The sequence below is a fragment of the Betta splendens genome, chromosome 2 (assembly GCF_900634795.4).
Source record: "Betta splendens chromosome 2, fBetSpl5.4, whole genome shotgun sequence".
Taxonomy (NCBI): domain Eukaryota; kingdom Metazoa; phylum Chordata; class Actinopteri; order Anabantiformes; family Osphronemidae; genus Betta; species Betta splendens.
This window is the reverse complement of record NC_040882.2, coordinates 17,464,509-17,479,405: the sequence shown is the minus strand read 5'-3', so window position 1 is coordinate 17,479,405 and position 14,897 is coordinate 17,464,509. Positions and strand designations below refer to the sequence as shown.

The following is a 14,897-nucleotide window of genomic DNA, read 5'->3' as shown; positions in this document are numbered from 1 at the left end:
TTTGGGAGGGTGTAATAAGTGCGTTAGGATACATCATCAATAAAATCAGCAGCTCTATTCCTGAGAGCTGTCCAGAAGCTCAGAGATAAATTTAGCCACAGAGAAACATCCTAATCAAATCAAACTCCCAGAATCCCGCCTCCCTCCCCTTTTCTTTTCATGAGCTCCGTCGGGCTGCATGAGCGGAGCAGAATGGCCGCCGGCAATATGAGAATCTTAAGATATAGTGAGTCTTCAGCACTGCATACTCGTACGCCAGTCCTATCAAAATCCAATTCCTGGGTCCGTGTTGCATGCCCAAGTTATGGTTCTGTATCCATTATCAGAGAACTGTGGGCTCCGGCGTGCAGCCGCTGAAGCTCTCTGTGGATGAGCATTAGCATGACATCAGGCCGGTCCTGACTGCGCGTCACGCCGCCGCTTTATTACGGCCTTTCAGCGTCTAAGGAGAGGAACATCCCAGATTTCAAACACAGTCTCCTTCCATGCATGACCGCTGCGTTTATACATATTTGATGTACTTCTCCAGACAACTTCAGTCGGCCGATCGTTTCTACATTTGCCATGCACATCCGGAGGTTTGAATTTACCCTTGCCGCGGCCCAAAGCAGCATCGCTTTAGCGATTTTTGGCCACTTTGTGCCAAAATCAAAGGCGCAGCGGCTGCAGCGGGGAGGGGACGGAGCCAACTCCCACGGCCCAATCACAGCGTTGGTGCACAGCTCCTCCACTGTGCAGCGTGTGCTCTCACATTTCCTCTAAGACATGTGACTGATGTGGGGGTTTGATGTTGAGCGCTGATATACTTGCATTGAAGTGGCAAATAACCAATCATTCCGGCGTAATGAGCGAATAATGACACGGTTTCAACATTTTTCTCAAACTATTAATCTCCAGTATTAATCTTGAGCCGAGCAGCTTTTATAACGTAGTGACCAGAAAAGTTTCCTTTAAACCGCATAATGATGAAACATAATAAAGTATTTTAAACCTCCGTGAATTCGACTGCTGGTGAATTCAGCATAAGCCTTGAAAGTCGAATGTGAATCAACAGTGGGTGCAGTGGGAATGAATGCATGAAGTGGGTATCAGACAATGGCCTGCGTGTGTGCTGTTTTAACTGGGTCTGATGTCAAGAGAAGAACGCTGTCGACCACAGACGCACTTCCCCGCCTTCCCGCCGCCGTCTGTCCACCCACGACGGCGGTTGTAACATTCACTCAGCCCGAGCCAGAATTCGAGCGCCGCGTCGTCGGCCTCCGATCCTGTCTGCTGTTTTAAACTAATATTGCCATATTTGTAGCAAACACAAAAGCTCTCTGAGGAGCGTCCATTGAGCGGTGGAAATAGAATAGCACACGAGGCACGCATTTACCAACAACAATTACTGGGTGAACGAGGCGCTACTGTTCGAGTTGGAGGAGATCCTGTCATGTTTGTTTTGCTTCCACATTAATTGAAGCTCCATCAATAAGAGATGAAAGTCTTGAATAAAAGCCAAAATACAAATAGGGATCTGTGTGATAGGTGCCGAACGCTGACCTCTTATCCCATCAGACTAGTTAACGTCAAATTAAACCCTGTCAGATATCTAATACGTTACGTGTAAAACCAACATTTTCCTCACAGAGAAAAGACAAATGGCTGCAGAGAATAATTACGCTCAGTGTCGTCGCCAGGCTACCGGCGCCTTTGTTGGGCTAGATGAGAAAAGCCATCAAATGCATCCGTCTTAGAGGGTTTGCTGCCAGTGAAGCTTGAAGGGAAGCCTCATTAGGTCAGAAACCTTAAAAGGCTCCCAAGGAAGCGTGGTGCACCGGCGCCCCAGCTTTTTGTCTCTCAAGCTCAGGCTCTGATTACATTTAGTCAATCAGAGTCCAGGCTCATTGAATGGCCTGTGTTTGCAACAGGCTGCCTCATTAGGGCTGAGATCAGCTTGGTTAGGGCAGAAGAAAAAAGCCAGACTCTGTCTAAGCCATGTCTAAGACAAAAGCACATCGGCCGTGGTTTGGAAATGTGAGAGCTGATCAATTGAGCCGTACATCCAAACTGTACTTTCATGCTCCCAGTCTGTTTTTACAGCCCAAAAAAGCATTTCTGCAAAAAAAAAAAAAACCTGCTCAGACTCTGACAAACAAATACACAGTTCAGCACAGATCATAACACATGTCAAGTGTAGACGCAAAGTTCCTGCCTCAAACTTTTCCACAGTGCTTCAGAAGTGGCTGAAATGAAGGGAAGTGGCTGCGGCGTGATGCTGAGCCAAAGGAGCAGCTGTTGGCCGGAGCCGGGGCAGCCTCCCTGGTGGGACACCATTTGCGAGCGCGTGTATTCATTGTGACCCGTCCTCGTCACGACAAAGAGGGCCAGCGGTCGTCCATCACTCTGTCCGGCTGAGTGCGTGTCAAGTGTTCGGGTCGCGCCACCTGCTGCAGGTGGAGGCGGCGTGGAGTGGCAGGCGCCCGGGCTTGGCTCCGTTTCACCGGTTGGCTTCCTCTAACCAGAGGCTGGACCTTTCAGACCCGCTGTCCTTCACTCCGACCTCAGCCCTCACTCATCCCACAGAGAGGGGATTGAGATGCCGCTGCCGCCGCCGCTAACGTGGAGCGCTTCCGTGTTGTTGGTAGCGGCGGCATTTAAAGCAGTCCTTTAATTAATGATGGGGTTTTTACAGCTCCGAAGCGCAAATTGTGCGGAATATACAAGATCTGCAGGAGGTTTAACGGTTCGCTGGTCAGATTTCAGAAGCTTAGCAATTACTTCTGCAGGTGCAGAGATGTTTTTCTTTTCAAATATATGTTTGTGTTTGTTTGCTGTCTTAAAGCAAAAGCCACATTTCGCGGTCTCCCCTGATTGCAGGCTGTGTGATCAATCAATAAGTCGCTACGTAGCCGTGTTATTAGCCACCAGGAATTAAAATCACACGTCAACAAAGAAAGGCAAACAAACCGGCAAAGAGAGCCGGTGGATTTGTTATTTTCAGGCTCTGTCTCGAAAATCAAAGGCTTGACAAAGACATTTCCTGGAAAGAAAAGGGGACATGGAGAGAGCCCGAGAATGTAAGAAACAAAACAAGTAAACAGCCACCCACCGGCGGACAAAACACAACCGACCCCGATGTGGAGTGGCTCATGAGGAGGATGTTGACGTCGTCCCCTGCCATCTCCCTCACCACAACACAAAGTCAGAAAATCTGCTCTGACGGCAATCACTGGCCGAGTGGCTAAAAATCACAGCGCTATTGTTTGACCAGAACCACAATCAGAGGCGCATTGTGAGGGGGCCTGTTGTACAGGAAGGACTAACACAATTAAAAGCCCATAGAGAGCCGACTACAGTGTTTGCGACGCGGCACCGAACACAAAGAGACTTCTCAGGATTCATCAGAGGCCGTTTCGCTGCTGAACAACTTCAACAGAGCTGATGTAGCTGAACGCTGAGGTCCAGCAGGTCACGCATCCAGACACACAGCCTAGATACAACCTGGAGCCTAATAAAGAAGCTTTTGAGCTGTCTCTCTCTTATCTTGTGTAGCAGCACATGATATGTGTATTTCAAGCTGTGATGTTGCCGTCAAAGTGTTAATAAATGAAGTAACAGGTGAAACCGGTGTTGCGTTAAGACCAGCAGCACGTTGTTCTTCAGCTTCTCTGCTCATTATTTCCATTTTTTGTTGCCTTGAATGTCAGCGTTCACTTTGTAAAACCTATAACGCACTTGATTCGTCTTTCTTGTAATTTAATGTGCCTATAGTTCTCATGTTGTCGTTTGATGGGGAAATACCCTTTTGTACAACATGTCCCATTTGCCTGTGAAGATTAAGGAGGAATACAAAAGGCTTTTCTAGTAGTCAAAGGTGGCCTGCCATCAGTAGGAGGCGGCCGGCGTGTTGTTGTTCCCAATCAGAACCGCGGCCTCGGATCGAGCCGCTCCCCAGCCGGGCTGATTGCGACCTGTTTAGAATGGTGATTACACACAAAAGAGGGAGTGTTGGGATCCAGGAGTTGCTGAAATGAAAGCGTCTTCTCGGAAATAACAGCATAAATGTGGTTTTAGTATGAATCTGTTTAAAACATACAGTTTTCCCCGAAGTGTGAATCAAACACACAAAGTAAACGATAGATTAATCTGACGCCTGAGCAGCTCAAGGACAGCTCTTATGGGCTCCAGAATATTGGTGCAAAAACAACAACAATTATTTTTCTATAATGTTCTCCTCGGGCTCATGTTTTAAAGTCCTTCAAAATGAATAAAAAAGTGCTTTAATTCCTAATGATTCCAATTGTGGTAAATTATTTGCATCTTTTAATTATATATATAAATTAGACTTAGCGCTAAAGCTAACTGTGGCGTTAGTGCACTGCGTTAGCACTGCCTGTCTTGGTGACGCTAAAAAAGTCATTTTTACATTTAACTGAGCCACTTTACAAAACACTAACTAAAAATTGGATATTTGACTTGACTTGTCAGACACCGCTGCAGGCAGCACTGCTGTCTCCTAACAAAAGAGGCCGCCGCCACCTAGAAAACGCCTTGGCATTTGTCACGCGGCACCACAGGCTCGGCTAAACACCCCGGCGCACAGCGTGGCGCGGCGAAAAAACCCGGCTGCACTCTCGCCGCCGCCGTTTATCTGCGACGGCGGTGACAGTTAGACTGTGGAGGTCCAGATGCGGCCGCGCCAACGGCGCCCACGCGGCGGCCGCCTTATCTGTTCACGCAGACGCACAGGCGTCACGGCGCACAGGGCCCGCAGTCACGCAGCGATGCAGATGTGGCGTGAGTCATGCGGAAGGTCGCCTACTCCTTTGCCCATTAAAGTGTGTTGCACAGGAGGGGCTGTTAGTCACCGAGGTCGGTCCTTGGTTCCGCCCTCAGGCATCTGTCAGAGGTTCCTCATGGATGGCACTCGGTCCCTGGGAGAAAATTTACTCTAAAGGGCACGATGCCCAGCAGGGGTCCCCTGCCATTATCCCAACGTATAGAGGAGTTTAATGTAATGAGGGATGAAAGGCCACGTGTTTAATTTCCAGCCTCAGACCTTGATTATTTTTGAGAAAAACAGTCGACTGCGTTTTGAGAGCATATTCGTGACCTTTGCTCTCCTCTTGTTGATGGCACACATTCTTCTTCTTGTTCTTCCCTTTCAGCCACTCGAATGTTCTCATTTGCTCTCGTTAAAGACGACCGACGATCGCGCCCAGAAAGACGCGATGCTTGTGAACGCATACACTATGAGCAGAAACACAATATCACATTGTGGATTCACATGTCATACGTGTGTAGCAGCTGGCAGCCGCACAGATATGAGTGCATATCAAAAACCTTAACACGTTTGGGAAATGTCTCTCCTGAGAAATGCGTTGGCTGCTGGGGACAGACCAGGATCTATTTCTTGTTTCTCATTACTTCTGTTTTGTTTTGTTTTTATTATTTTTATTGCTGGCAATTCGGACCGAGAGGGGACACAAACACCTGTCAACGTTCTGTGCGACATCCTCGGCCTGTTTTGAATTCTAGTCAAGACAGTTGATGGGGCCGAGGCAAAATGGAGCTATATCGCTGTCAGAGGCTGTCAGCGCTTTAATAACTGTGAGCTTCTCTGCTGTTCTCACGCGGTTACCAGAATGCAGATGATGCTTCGTCTGTTCTTCTTTTTTATCGTCCCCCGTTTCTTTTCTGTCGTCCCATTAGTGCTAGCCTCCACTCATTTCTTTCCCTTCTCACCTGTAGGATCAAGCATATGAACTTCCTTCTTGCACCTGTCTTATTTTTCCCGGTTTCATCAGAATCTCTCGTTCAGCTGTTCTGCCTCCCTTGTTCCTGCTCTCATCCCTGCCCGCCTCACTCTCTCCGGCGCTCTCTCTCTCCGATCTGCGAGGCTGCTCATGTCTCTTAAGTCACCCTAATCTTACAACATCAGCTCTGTAATGCGTCTCATTATGAGCAGTGGGCATGGCAAACAGAGTTATAAAGCCTTGCTCTCCTCCAAACCTCGCCTCCTTTAAATCCACTTTAATTCAAGCTCCTCAGTGCTGTGCAGGAGGGATAGGATTGGGGGGGTACTATATGTATCCAAGGCCGAGACTGGGGTACCATTAAAACCACACACACACACACACACACACACACACACACACACACACACACACACACACACACACACACACACACACACACACACACACACTCAGACACTGTATGACTTAGCTGATGCTGATCAAGACGAAGATGCATTTGTTTGAAATTTACGTTTCATGCATAGATCTGCATCGTTGGCACATTAGAGGAAGGTGACTTTCTATTTCTTGAGCTGTGAAAGGCAGACAGTATAGAAGTTACACGACCTTTGAAATGGTGCCGATGTGCTACAGCTTGTTCACCATACGCGCTTTTTCATTAAATGCGTTTTATTTAGCATCCTCGACAACTGGCATGAATCATTCTCACATGCGGCAATAGGTAAACAACACTTTCCTACGTAGCATTAGTGTCTTCCTAGCCCGTGGGATAGTGCTAATTCAAAGACAAAGGAACAAATACAGTAAGTGACACGTCGCTGTACAAAAGCTGCTACTGGAGGAGAAATAAATAATGAACTGCATCAAAAGACTACTTCTGAGCAGTTCAAAGCAGTGGGGGAGAAAAGAATCGGATCAGTTTTGTTCTTCCTAAACCTGAACTTTGGGAAGGTTCTAGCCATGCCCACACCGCTGGCCCCTCCCATCTTGTTTCTGTGCTACGTCATTGGTCCATGTGTGGAGCTCATCTTCCTGTGGAGAACAGCTGTTAGCCATTAGCTGAAATATGATTGTGCTCGTTGAAAGTTAAAAGACAACATTGAAAGTTTTATGATTAGTCAGTTAGAGCTCAGACCACTGTCGACCATGACTTACTTTGAAATGATGGTAAAACAAAAAATATTGTCATTTATTTTCGAAAAAAAGCTATTGCACCTTCAATATTAATCACTAAGACTTCCATTTAAAAAAAAAAAACTCACAAATTACAAATTTACTAGAAAGTAGTTAGAAAGTTGAGACTAGGTAAGGTCTGTGTGTTCACACACTGTTTGCTCACCACCTCAGCCATTTAAAATATCAAGGAAGCAAATAAACACATAGTTTTTAAGCGCAGATTCCAACTATATTAAATTCCCATATTACGCTCGATGGTGCGCGCTCACGTTTCAACGCACAAAGCACCTCTGCTGGAAACTAAAGAGCCTGAGGGAAACACTGGAGCCACCTCCGCCCACCTCCACGTTCCCCGTTGGCACATTTACACTCTATTAGTCCACACCGGGTCCATGTGAAACACGCTGAACAATATTTGATCCAAACTGATTTATTCCAGTTTCATCTGAATAAAGGATGTGCTGCCAATGTTCAGCGGGCTTTTTTTCCCATTGCTTGGCAGAGCTACTGATGTAGTTTTATGAGCAATAGTTTTCCCTCAGGCTCATCTGTAATGATGGACTTTGTGACCTTTGAACTGTCCGTCAATCACTAACACTGACTTCAGCATCACACATTTGACTATTTTTCCATCAAAGCAGCGAATCGTTGGCTCTAGTAGTTTCACCACTGCACCTGGTTTTACAGTTGTTGTTAGTTTTACTTTGCTGCTTTACTCATTTTACACACTTGTACTGGTTCTGGCAGATCCTCATCCTGTAAAGCTGCACCCAGGGTGAAACTGGATAAGGACCATCTTTGTCCGTTTGTGACTTTTAAAACACTGGCAACGAAACCTCTAAATATGTAACAATATAATGCAGTTGTTGCATAATTGTGCAGACACTTATGTTAGTGAAACTGTACGTGGGTTTAATGTGGTGCTTGTTTTGTGGTTGTTATGCACCGTGTGTCCCTGCGTGAGAGTGTGTGTAGGCACAGACAGGGTGACGCACTTTTATGATGTCATCTCTCCTTTGGAACAGATTGGATTTAATTGGTTGGTCGTTTCACAGCAGCGTGCCTTTTTTTTAACAAGCACATCTATCACGCACGCACACACACGCACACACACACAGCAGATCCAGTAAAAACTCAATCATCTTTGGGGCTGAATAGAAAACCCTTCTCCTCACACTACACTGTACAGTAAAGTACACCGAATTTTGTAGGAGTGATTCATATCAAACTGAAGGGAGACTGAGCACACACACACACACACACACACACACACACACACACACACACACACACACACACACACACACACACACACACACACACACACACACACACACACTACACTCTCTCCCTCTCCATAAAGTCTCACAGCCATTCGCCCTCTCGCTCCCACAATCTTCGCAGGGGCCCTTACAACGTGAATCCCATTGTGGCTGTGCAGCGATATATCAACCTTAGCCCCGTCACCTGGCTGTGTCCTACCCCAGAGCAAACCCCGCGCTCGCCTAGTTTGCAGGTCCTAGTACCACTGATAACACTGCAGGTCCAATGGACCCCATTTATCACATCCAAGTACCATTTCGCTGGGCACTTTACGCCCCAGAAACACCGCAGGGTGGCAAAGGAAGAGCCAGAGCCGTTTGGCCTGCTGTACATTTTTCCACCAAATTGCACAGTTTATCCCTGAAGTAATTCCAGAGTATCTGCACGTTCTGGAATCATGTTCAAGGTTTATGGAACCTTTACAAAAAAGTTTTATACCCTTTTCACAAAAAAATAACAGTCACATGTAAGAATTGTATTTCTGCAAAAAGAGCATTCTATGGGAAAAACAACTAAATGAAGGTAAAATGTGGGACGCGTCTGAGCCATAACAACACACACAGTTACTCCTCAGTGACGATGAGTCCTGCACTTCATAAAAGCTCTTCCCCCACAAAACGCTGACCTTCCATGACGAAATGGCAGAATTCCCTTTGTCTAATTGGTTTGACTTTCTCATCTTTCCCATATAAAAAAAATCTAAATAACTTTGATTTAAAGCAGATTCGATAACATTAGCTCTTCATCTCCATAGGTACTGACACTCACACAGTACATCCATCCGGCAAACATTCACTCGCCGTGTGACACCGCGAGCCGTGAAGCCAGGGTCCAATCAAACAGCGGCGCGTCCGCCATAAAGCAGCAGAGCAGCACTGCAGTAACGCAGCCACGCTACCAACTAGGCTCCTGGCCTTTGTACTGGAGGCTGTGGAGCTCTTTGCCGCTGCTTTATGAGATGGGATATCACATAAAGTTGGCTGCTGAGACAGCAGAATGCAGAGTTTTTTAAAAGGGACTGGGTTTTTTTTTTCACACCAGTTAATGGAGATGGGCTGTACAGTACGTAAAAGTGTGGAAGCCTTTAAACAAAAGTATAGAGTGAAACTTTAACAACTTAGTAGAAAAGTAAATCTGCAGCGAGATACTGGCTCATCCCTTTCATTACCTTTTCCTGCTACACTCAGCACAGGAGCTGGTCCGTCCCCAGCACAGCATCCTCTGCGTTTCCAGTGTGAGAACTGCTCAAAGCAAATGCTCCAGCTAACACTCCATGTGGGATCACTTTAAAACCTACGCTGTGTTCGTGGAATGACCTCTGACCCCAGACTTTGGTTTCCTCTGACTGGTTGGAAGATGAACATGTCTAGACTGCTGCAAGGTCTGTCTGCATATTAATTTAAAGCATTTACAGTGGATTCCAAGCATTTTATTCTTGTATTCTCTGTGGATGTTTCACAGCACGAGTGAAACACGCCTCAGTTCTGCAAAGCACACTGTAAACAAACATTTAGGTGCCTGCACAGTTCAATGTAGAACAAAATGAAGGTCTTGGATTTCCTTAATTTCCAATGAGAACATGAAGGAGGGAAGGATTCTTCAACAAAGAACAGAATATACAGTTTTGTGCTGCGGTTCCGTCTCGTGTCAGCACCCGCTGTGTGAAGTCTTGTGTTCAGAGACAGTACAGAATGTAGGCCATCGGTGCTGTGGGGCCTGTGGGACTACTGAGCGTGTACTGTAGTTCCTGTGTGTTCAACCCCCCCGACTGTAAATAAACAACCAACCAATATAAACAAACAAAGAAAAATGGAGGCGTGAGCGGCTAAATAAATGAGACAAAGCGACTCAAACTTTTCAGATTGCCTGAACACGTCTGCACGTTCAACCCCTCCATAAATCATGTTTATGGAGATTCTCTCAAATGCTTGATCTCCTGCCATATTAAGACGAGGACGCTGAAATTGCAGTTGAGTGGAAATAAACAACAGTAGCTCTGCATTTAGCATTTGAAGCTGCTAATAATGCTAATAATCTAACCAGTCCATCCTCCTGCAGTGCTGCGCATCCAGCGCATATAGATACAGTACATCCAATAAGAGGGGGATGTCATCAGGAGATGAGCATATTCCATTTAAATGTGCATGGGTATCTGTGCGCGTGATGGGGTGTGATAATGTATGCGATTAGCCTTGGGCAGTACCCAACACCAGCTGGTGGTAATAAGCTGTAGCTGTTAATGAACGCGCCCTCTAAGCTGTGGAGCCACAGGGCACTGAGGCTCATCCAGAGCAGTGGCCTGGCCCGATACTTAGCAAACACCCCTGTTGCTCCCATAATGCTGCCACATCGCTCTGCCCCTGCACCCCCCACCCCCCACATCCCAACTCTGTTCCCTACCCTCTGAAATCAAGTCAAATCAGCCTAATAGATCTGCAATGAGCCTGCTGAGCATTGTAATTAAATTCAGCCGTGGGCTTGACACAAAAGCCAAAGGCAAATGTGTGAACAAAGGGGGAGAAGGGAGTGCGGTGCGGACGACTCGAAGCTCTGGGATCGGCGACGAGCTTGGATCGCGGATGAAGGCTGAAATCGCACGCGGGTCCCGTTTGCTCGACCGCGTGGCGTCTTCAGGAGCGACGGCGCCTTTGTGCCGTGATCTGAGGACACGGAGGGAGGCTGGTGAAAGAAGCCTGACTGCCGGTGGTCCGTTCCACCTCCCTTTGATTCCAGGATTAGAGCGACGGACTGTTCGCCGCTGTCTTAACAATTACTCTGAGGCTAATGGAAGCCAGCGTTGTTAATCTCCGCACGCTGACACCAATGTAGATCTCGCAGTGATCTCTCATTCCCAGCGGGCGGTGCCTCGGCCGAACGCGCCGAGCGCAGTGGTCGCGCGCCGCGCTATCAACGCGCCATCATTTATAACAATCCGACGCAATTCCTCAGCGCTCGAGATATTGCACTTTAATTTATTCGTTTGAGACCAGACAAGGATGAAATATAACGGCGGTGGGTTTGAGTGATTGCAGTGTCAGTGGTTTCTCCAGCCTCTAAAAAATGTCAGCAGAGCCGTTACGGTCACTGGCAGCACCATAAACATTCTACAATCCAGGTTTTATTGTCATTAGCGATAATGGTGTCATTTGAAGCCATGATACAGTCAGACTGAAAATACAGCCAGATGCTGACGGTTGTCTGCTGCTCTGATGCTTTTTCTACCTACAGTAGGAACAGGACACACTCCAATTAGATCCAACTACTAGGAGGAAACCATCACATCTTCTATAAACTATATTATTATTAGTCATTGAGCTGCGACTTTTGCATCGGCCGCATGACGAAGCGACTATGAAGCAGAACATGCTTCCTCTGAGCCTCACAAAGCCCCCGAATTGACCCTATTTATGATCAGGATCTAGGCCAGTGCTATTTGGAAACTCTAGAAGAGCCAAGGGATTATTTTACTTGATCCCGTTTGCGCCCGTGGAGAATCGAGTGCAGCCAAGATGCTCAGAGAATGAGAGGCTGCGGGACGACGCACAATGACGCAAATCAGAAACAACTACGTTGGTCGATTTTAGTGCAAACGCTATGACTATAACGCTGCATGCTGGATTCATCATCCGGGTTTGCGCTACCTTAACCAGCGCTGTTTTAAGACGCAGTGGAGCATGAAATGGCGTAAATGGTGCCTCAAATGGAGCAAATGAGTGGCCGTTTAATTGTAGTGAGTCGAACTGGTTCCCCCCTGGTAGAGGATGAGAGTCGGGCGTCTTGAGTAGTAATTATCTCAGGTAGCTATCTCATTACCGCTCCACCTCTGCTATGGAAACGTGGCCACGGGCTCGGGTCTTCTATCGCGCATGGCCATTCGGCCGGGCTCCTCCGAGGCCGCCGTGCTGTTTATCACCCTGCTGAGGAAAAAGCTTAAATAGTGGTTGTGTTTCCAGGGATAATAGGCGTGTTTTTATTGTCGGCGTGTGCACGTTTGCGGCTGATGTACAAGACCAGTTCAATTATGCAGCCGGGCCGCTTTTACAAAACGCACGAATAAATAAATAAGCACAAAGAAAAGAAAATTGCCTCAGCGAGCAGCATTTTAATGATCAAGGTGATGAAAGGAATTTGTGAATTAGGAAAGTTATGAAGCGCTTCGGCGTTTGCAGCCGCGCTGCTCCTTGGCGTCTGTGTTAGTCAGAGAGAAGCAACTTACACAAGGAATTTTACAACTGTGAATAAGTATACAGTAAACTGTTGAGCTATGGGAGGTGTGGGAAAAAAAAAGGTACAAATTACTTGCTGGAGGCAGTGACACATCTTATGAGGGGTTGTGGCACTGCTGAACCTTTTAGACAGAGTGTGGAGGAAACAAACACCTTCCACTAAGTGCAACCTTCATCCCCACACAGACGCCAAAGCCCCGAGTGGCCGCAGCCTCAGCTCGAGGGGCTTCAGCTGAATGGGACGAGCCTGGGGTCGGCATCGGATGGGGGGTTGATTGTCAGAAACTTAAATGTGAGACTGGATCTGCGATCGTAGCCCGTCTGTCTGCCAATTACCTGCCTCAAAAACAAGACAGCGAATTATCCAACCATCCTCTCACTAGTTGGCTGGTGTAAAGCTGAAAGTGACACTTCTTCTAAGTATTTTTGGAGTTGGCGCTAGAAACAACTGTCGCTTAACACTGTGATAATATTTATAATTTTGTTATTTGCCCTTTTGATAAAAGATACAATCCTGCCACAAAAATAAATACTGTTCTCCACTCCACAAACGGGGGGGCAGGCAGCTTTACAGTGTCAGAGGCTGATCCGCCCCCCTGGTGAGACCTTAACCTACTGTAAGAGAATCAAGCTGAATATGGAGACTGACACAGGAACGCCTTGTATCGCCAAAGCGATCCTGAATTATCTCCCTTTCCGTTGCCTGGTGGTCATAATGAAGAGGAAACTCAATTTGCACAAGTCACCCAGATCAAATTGTAATTAGATTTTTATTCCTAACCCTGTCTGCGTCTCAACTCTGGCGGCGTGTGGAAGGAGGGGGGGGGGGGGGGGTTGATTGTCTCTCCCTGCTCAGCCCGGGGGGTGAACATGTCCCTCACCAGACCTCCAGCTGTCCAAGATGAGATCTCACTGGAGGACGCTCGGCTGCAGCTGCACGCGCAACTGCTTAAGTGAATTAAAGTATCAAGACACAGAACACACACACACACACACGCACGCACGCACGCACGCACGCACGCACGCACGCACGCACGCACGCGCACGCGCACACACACACACACACACACACACACACACACACACACACACACACACACACACACACACACACACACACACACACACAGGTACTGGATGATTTTTTTTTTATCACGACTGTGTGCAAATAACATGTTTTCCTCATTACCCCCTGTGCTGCAGATTGCTACTGCACGTTTAGAATGCAGGGCCAGTCCTGCGAGCTAATTATTAGGAGGCCAGTGATAAGGCCGACACGTCGCTGAAGCAGGCCCTGGAGCTGGGACTCGGGTGGGGTGGGGGGGCCCTTCTCATTCCAGCTTCCCCCTGATCGCTGCACGTTCCCACTAGTCCGTCCATCTGCACTCGCACGCCCGTATCACAGCGGCATCGCTTCGCGTCCCACGCGCGCACAAAGCCAAATGACATGTTAGCGAACTGTGACATCAGCATATTTGAGATAAAGCATCACTCCAGCGGCGATGCGATGCACTGTGCATGTAAACACATCTTGTTCAACCATAGAGAGGCTTTTTACTCCAGTAACAGGAAGCAGCAGCACGACATGCCCGGCATCCAGTGTCCAATAAGACAACAATGCATCACACAGATGAGTACAGTTGGTGGTAGTACTGTAGTAGTAATAGCAGTAAACTGTCTCACAAAAAGTAACATCAGGCAAAGACAGAGGAGAGTGAGAAAGGAGAGAAGAAGAAGCTATTCCCATCAGTAGCCAACAGGGTGAGCACGTACAAATGAAAGCAGGTAGGTTCACTTACCGGCTAGAGATGAGTCTCCTGGAGAGCACAAAAGAAGAAGAGAAGAGAAGCTGGATCAGTTCAAAGCACAAAGTCACATGCAACCCATGAGAGCGGGGGGACGTTCGGGCGTCTGCAGGGGAGCTGCTCCACGCCTTGAGCTGAGGCGCTAATTGAGAGGGTCGAGGCCAAACTCATATTTTGCGGTGCAGGTCGGGCGGCAGCTCCGAGGCAGCGTCCGGCGTCGCCTTCGCTCTCCTCCTCCCAGCACCGCGGCTCGTTAAGACACCGCTGTGGGCGTCTTTACGAACCCCCCCCCAAACGCGTTCACCGCGTGTTTGTAGCTTTTAAAACAACAGATTATCCAATTAAATGCTTCATTTCAACAAAAGCAGCCTCGCCAAGAGGAACGACAGCAGAAAAAAAGGCGGAGGAAAACCAATTATAGAAGGAAAAATCAACAATATTAATACCCAAACATAAGTGTTTATTAGTTAGTGGGTGCAGCGTGTCCCAGCAGGGCTCCGGTGCTGCTGCGCGCCGCCTCCTGAAGGAACGGAACAAGTCATCCTGCCACGCTCCCAACGCTCAGCAAACTTTCAACAAGCCCACGAATGCAAAACACAGCCTGCCTCGAAAAAAAGCGAAGAACT

The 14,897-nt window shown here is 47.6% G+C and overlaps 1 protein-coding gene across 1 annotated transcript in view; it reads right to left on the bottom strand.

The window, feature by feature from the left end:
- Positions 1 to 14,897, bottom strand: part of nrxn2b (neurexin 2b) — a 437,402-nt gene that overhangs the window by 298,705 nt on the left and 123,800 nt on the right. The window contains 1 exon segment of the mRNA XM_029166692.3: positions 14,266 to 14,283. Within this exon segment, the coding sequence (XP_029022525.1) occupies positions 14,266 to 14,283 (18 nt within the window).